Source organism: Melanostigma gelatinosum (genome assembly GCF_949748355.1).
Source record: "Melanostigma gelatinosum genome assembly, chromosome: 10".
Classification (NCBI taxonomy): domain Eukaryota; kingdom Metazoa; phylum Chordata; class Actinopteri; order Perciformes; family Zoarcidae; genus Melanostigma; species Melanostigma gelatinosum.
Window position 1 is genome coordinate 19,738,013 of NC_136643.1, and position 6,776 is coordinate 19,744,788.

General features: G+C 41.0%; 1 protein-coding gene across 2 annotated transcripts in view; it reads left to right on the forward strand.

Annotated features, from left to right (window-relative positions):
- Window positions 1–6,337, forward strand: part of epha3 (eph receptor A3) — a 103,199-nt gene extending 96,862 nt beyond the window's left edge. The window contains exons 15-16 of one of the 2 annotated variants that reach the window (XM_079276731.1): window positions 1,979–2,096; window positions 3,461–3,596. In XM_079276731.1, the coding sequence (XP_079132857.1) occupies window positions 1,979–2,060 (82 nt within the window). In that variant the 3' untranslated portion in view covers window positions 2,061–2,096; window positions 3,461–3,596. Of the gene's footprint in view, window positions 1–1,978; window positions 2,097–3,460 lie in introns of both variants that reach the window. The other variant, XM_079276732.1, reaches the window with a different exon arrangement.
- Window positions 6,338–6,776: the final 439 nt, after the last annotated feature.

Consider the following 6,776-nt stretch of genomic DNA (forward strand, 5'->3'; position numbering starts at 1 on the left):
CCCTTTTTCTCTGTGTTTCTCTCTTTCTCCCTTGCTCTGTTGGCCTGCTGCTGGGTTAATTGATGTGGAATGTGACAGGGTAAATAATTGGACATTTCTAATCATCATGATCAAAGCAGCCATTCGCTGTGGTGATTGCGGCAGCGGGGGGCAGGTTGGGGAGCGGCGGTCAGCGAGCTGTAACTCCTGTCAATAACTTACCAAACCAGATAGTCATTAACCGTGTTGGGCTTGAAAGAAGCAGTGCTTAATATGTGGCCTTTTAAATAATGATGAGCTGTGGAGTTGATGTCAAGTTGGCCATGAAGGACTATGAAGAGAAGAAGAGCTTAAAACGTCCCACGTTGGCAAATTGAATTGCAAGGACTTGTAAATGAAGTGTGTTAGGAATTCATTTCCTACTAATATTATATGGCAACTATTGGGAAAGTATCCTATTTTCTCTGTTGTAGCACCATTCTGTTTCTCTGTCTCTTTTCTCAAGGGTACCACACAAAAGATATGTTTTCTCCCGGCATTGCTCATGCCATGTATTCAATGAACGTGTTTAATCAATGAAAGGTTCTCTTCAGTCAACACATTACAAAACAATAACAGCTTACACTGCAAATGGGTGGAAATCCACATTGGGTCAAGACAATATAACCGCACTGTAGCAACCTCCCACTAAAGGAATCATATTGGTCTATGATGCTTTCTCTGTATCTAGATGCTAAATTGGATCAGTGCAGTATTAATCCAGTGAAGGCTTGAACCTAAGGCACCCAAAGCTATAGCTCAGCTACAAGCCTTGGCTGGGACGATGCATTGCTCAATATAGATTCCTCTATTGATTTGTACAGTCTTAATCTAGTCCTTGATATTCAGCACAAGGCTTGGCAATTCTCTGACCTCAGAGGAGCGGCAATCATACTTGGCTGCAGTGTGCTGACTCATCTGCTGGAGGAATTTAAGTCCTTTTTCAAGACAGGATGGAATGGATCGACGAGGAAAGACCGCCTCATGTGGACTATTTTCTTCATCAGAGAGAGTGCATGCAAAGTTCATTTCAAGTATTTGATTGAGAAAATGATGAAGTTGACCTTAAACTGCCAGACAAAGGAAAGTAATCTGAAGTGACAAGGCACTGACAACTACACATGGTCTATGCACATGATTTGTGCTCATCTACCCAAACCTTAGCTAGCATCCACATTCTTTCAGCAACTCAAAACGTGACACAACAAATGAGACAATGACCTGTCCCAATGTGTATTTATGAAGTGATATAGTGGTTAAAGATGGCTGGCTTCTCTGCAAGAATAACACTAGAATATACGTTTAACTGCACTGAAGAACAAAAAACCTGCAGACGTTTTACTCTGGGATGTGAAAAATCGCTACCATGTTGACGAAAGAAACTTTCAACGATTAATCTTTCTCATTTGATGGTGTGTGACTTTTCTTTAAGTTTCTAAATGTATGATTTATAATCGTAAATTGTGTTTTATGTTGCAGTAGTTCATCACTACCTGTTCTTGAGGTGATGCATGTGGCTTTCATAGAAGAAAGTCTCATCTGATCAAGATGAGGAACCGTTTAATTTACTCTCATTGCTACTCTTATTATGAGGAAAGCATGTTGAATCAAAAAAATTCTAAATATAGCTTTTGTAATGCAAAGATAAAATGACACCACGGCTACTTTGACTCTCAAAAGAGCTAATGGAGACTGTCCATTAGTGACCAATAAATATAGGATTATCTGTCAATTTTATCCATAAAATGTTGCGACCATGTTCATAACCAGTAACTGTCCATATTACTTCAGAATGTTTTCCTTTCTTTACTGTAACATATGTGTTTGATTTATATTGTATAGGTAGAGCCTCATGAGTTAGCCTGATGTATTGCAACTAAAATGTGCTCTTGACTAGAATGCACATATGGATGACATCCAGTTCAATGTGTTAATGCTGCTGGGCCTGGCTGTGTCTCAGTAGAGTGGTTCTGACGGAGGTCCACGTCACACCAGCCACTTGCCCAGAATGGGAGCCGTCCATGGGAATCACCACTCTCTAACGCCCAGCTCCTCTCAGCCTCCTCTGGCTCTGGATGGTGGGTGGAGGACAGAGACCTTGGCCCCTGTCTGGGAGCAGTGGCCTACCTCCAGAATCACTGATGGGCTTTCACTTGTCTGAATTTTAAAGGGATAGTTAGTTGATATTCAGCGATAACTCAATAGTCATGTTTCTATCCAGCTGTAACTCCAAACTATTTTCTATTTATGGCATACTGGTGCTGTTTGTTACTGCAACATAAAGCAGCAATTAATTTGGTTTTGTGCATTGCAAACTTATTTAAAATACACAATAAATTGTACAGTTTACGTCTAAAGCATTACTTGATTTGAACTATCCCTTTACTTTGTAGAACAGAGTGAAACAACATTGTGATTTCTGTCAATTTCAGTTTCTGGCTGGTCAAGATGTTTCTTAATGTCTGCTATTGTGGCTGCTCTGAACAACTAAATGCTCTGCTTGCATCTGAATAAAACAAACATAATAATTGTGCACATTTTTGAATGAAACTAAAACGTCATAATAGCCGAAAGTGTCTGTTGTAGTAATGCCACCACTCCGACTCCAACTCCTCTGCTTCTACTAATACAACACCATTTTTATTACTCCTAGATGGGTGAAAGAGATGAGCCTTAACATGCGTTGTGACTCCTTCTTTGCTGTAATATCAACAATACTTTGTGTGTAATGCTTTGTATTTTAAGGTTGGTGTTGTTGTTGCTGTACATTTCAAAAATGGCTTGATGCTTTAATTGAGCTGACTAACTATTGTGTGTATTTGATGTGTATGATGCATAACGTGAAACTGACACTAGCTCTAATTTATTGTACAAATGGTCTTTTATTACACTTGAATGCATGTCACTAATCTTTTAAGAGTTTAACAAGTTAACAGATTTATCTGAATCAGTCTAATATCCTCCACATGTACCAGTGTTGCTCCTCTCCACATACTTATACCTACCCTGTCAAAGATATCTGGTTCAATGTGATGCAGGAAACGAGGTCTTTTCTGCCACCGTGGCACTCCCATGCCATTTCCTCCACTGACAGGGTCACAACAGCAGCTGTCAGTGCAGCCTCATAGGTCCACCTCTCTGTTTGTTAGTAATGGAGAGTGGAGACAACGCCCCCCTCCACCCCTAGACCCCCTTCAGGGATGTGTCAGTCCAGTGTTCTTCTGGGAAATGTAGTCCTTTGTGAATGACAGATGCACAGGGAAAGTGAGACGAGCAGCACTGGGAGAATGTCATTAAATATCACATGGACGTCACATCCACTATCACTAATGCACACTTTTCTATCTTTTTTCTTTCCATGTCTCCCTCCCTGCTTGTGTCTGGGTTTTTGACCTCTCCTCCCCCTTCTCTTTCCCTCCCCCTCCCTCTCCTTCCAAACCAGGGATCTGAAAAAGGTTGGAGTGACTATCGTCGGACCGCAGAAAAAAATCGTGAGCAGCCTCAAAGCCCTAGATTCCCACACCAAGAACGGCCCAGTACCTGTTTAAGAAATGAACCTAACGAGTAAAAACACCAGAGACCTGTCTGTCGCTGTGGCTGCCAATCACAGTCTAACAGAGTGGCTTCATATGTGAACTGGAAACGGATGGAAATGAAGGATGAATATGACATGATTCAAATGAGGGCTTCCGTTGTTTCGATGAAAGACAATGTCAAGTCTTTACAGTGAAATGGGAAAGAGTTCAGTGCAGATCTGCCAGCTATAGCTAACTGGCTCGCTCTTCAGCCATCCGTCCCTCCATGCCCAAGTTGAAATGCCTTACAGACAATTAGGAGGGTAGAAAGAGCTAATGAAAGCCAAGGAGGTCAGGGAGACCTGCCTAGGGATACAAACTGGGACTGGACTGGGATAAAGCCGGAGCTGTCCAGTATTTGCTAGGCTGGACAGCGTAGCCTTCCCTTTACAGCTGGAAAGGGGACGGGCATGCTCACAGTCTCCTCCCACCACGCCGACTAAGCAGCTTGCGGAACGAGGCGGTGAAACGACTGAGATGCCTCATGTAGCATGGCAGACAGCAGCAGCTCATCCGGATTTGGACCCTTCCTGGACTAACGAGGGCTGAGGTGTGAGATTTTGTTGTAACTACCTACATTTACGGTCTCTATCCATGAGAGAACTGAGCTGGAATGGACACACCTAGACGTTAACCCAGCCATTTTACTCTGTAGCTCTAACCTATAGCATTTGCATTCGGTAGACATGTCACATAAAAGCAATAATTATGATAATCGGTTAAGTTGTCTCATTGTTAGGAAGCAATGAGTCTGTCACATGTATTGAACGCTGTGCTTGGAAGGTACAGGGGCCATAACACACTTCACACACAGTATTTCCTTGATGGTGACATCTATGTTCTATGTGCTTATGAACAGATATTGTACAGTTATAATGCCGTTCCCTCAACCCAATGCCCTTTGTGTGAAATCTCAGGATGTGTACGTTATTCGTTCTATTTTCCCGAACAAGGCGAAACAGACGGAGGGAGTAGAGCAGAGACAGGAGTGAAAAGTGCAGGTTAAGAAAGACAGAAGAGGGGAAAACAGTAAGAGAGAAATTCATAAGAGGAAAAAGAGATGAAGCGGTGTCATTCAGGCCTCTGCCGCAGACATTCTTGTTGTGATGCCGAAGTGTTTGAAACTAGAAGTGAGTTTGTACCTGAGTTTCTTCTTCAGGCGAGACAGGTTAGCATCATCAACCCCACACAACATCAGGTATTATGTTCCTTTTTGGGGATTGGAGTGGGATTCTTTATCTGCATACGATCACTTCAGAAGGTTTAGATCAACACAGCTGATCTGAGAGTGTTGTAGTCTTGCTTTAGTCTGAGTTCACAACTTATTAACAAAAGCCATGTGGGATCTGACGTTCTCCGTAAAAAGAACGTTGTTCTATGGTGGAATTAATCCATGAAGGCCTGATGTGTTTCATGCAAAAAGTAGAGTGCCTCCTCTAGTTGGGTTGGATTGTGGAAGGATTTCCAAGCAAAAAGCTCCAGTTTCGATTTATTTTCAACAAAGTCTTGGTCTCTTATCGTGTTCTCAGAGGGGGTTTTCTCATCACTGCCCTAAACTAACAATGTGTGAAAATGCACTGAAAGAAAAGGAACACTTTCAATAAGTGACTGCTTTCTGAGATAGTTGCTCATACAATATATGTCCAGGATGGGATTTCCTAAAGGCACCATAGAATTTTGATGATCTTGGTACTATGAAGTCCAACCTATAAAAGTTCCGTCTCCTGCCAGTCAATCCCCCCAGTGCTACAAATAACCAGTATTTCTAAACTGGCACTTGGGTACTTTGGGAAGTTGGATGGGTATTATTTAACCACAAGGGTGCTATCGTTAATGCTTCTTCCAAGCACATAATAGACAATATTTCAGCACTTAGAATAGAAATGTTTAAGGGTGCTCCAATCAGTCGATATTCATTTGTAAAAGTTTGATCGGTGTTGTCTATAAAGGCAGATCAGAAGACAGGAGAGAACTGTTCTATGCGCCGCTAAAATGGCTTCCCCCGAGTTGTGTCTCTAAAGCCCCTTTTACACACCATCTTCAAGGAGGGACTGTTGCTTTCATGGTTTCCCCCTAAAAATCCAGATTGGAGCACCCTTAGAAATGCCTTGGTATATCTAATGGAGAGGGATGATTTTGGTGCTTTTGGGAAACCCCTCCCTGTTGAGTATGTCAGTCGGTCCTCTGTTACCTGGTCTACCTGTGGATGCTGCTGTTGCTGCTATGTGTTCTAATTAGCATGTACATAACGTAAACCATCGTAATGATAGCAGCTAGCGCTACAGATCCCACTATATGTACATGGCCGTCCCTCTTTGTACAAATGTTTGTATGTATAAAAGAATAAATAAAAATTGTGCAACATTTTTAATTAAAAAAAGAGACAAAAATCATCTGTATTATATTTTATCTTATTTTGGATTCTATTTGTCTGCTTTGTTTTTTCTACAATAAAAAAGCAATTATGGTTACATTATTATTTATTTGTTAACATTATACAGCGCAATGTTCATTCTTTTTTTTGCAGCATACAGTAAAAATGTGTCAGTGCTATCTGTGTTTTGGTTTTTGACTTACTTTATAGACCTGGGACATCTGAGAGAGCAATACTGTTATGCACCCGATATCCAGATCCCTCGTCCTCTGTCTGAAGACTGACCCGTGTGTCTGTGTGAGAGTTTCCGTGTGCAAATGTAGATGGCCTTGTCTACTAATGTAAAATGATTTGTAGTGGATATATTTATATTTTTACAATAAATATTCGCAAAATATTTTCCAAAAAAAATGGATGATGATAGACCTGCTCCTGTGTTTTTATTCTAACACGTGATTATATCACAGAACAACAAATAATGACTTTTCTTTTAACTGTAAGGGTATTTTCATCTGTTTAAAAGATCAAAAGTGGAAGTTAAACAATCATCTTTTTTTATTTTACACTCCATAGATCAGTCTTTTGGCACATATTGCCTTCTTCAGGATAAAAGCCATGCAATCATCTGACTGACATATATATAGTGTACAGAACATGTGTTTCAAATCACTGAGTTCACAGGGCAATCGACATGAACAGAGACGGAGTCCATAAGGTCATTCAGAGCCAGAAAGGTCTTCACCATCAATGCCTACAATCTAAGAACCAGCAAATACAACATAGGTAACTCTGAAGAAAAGATTATTACG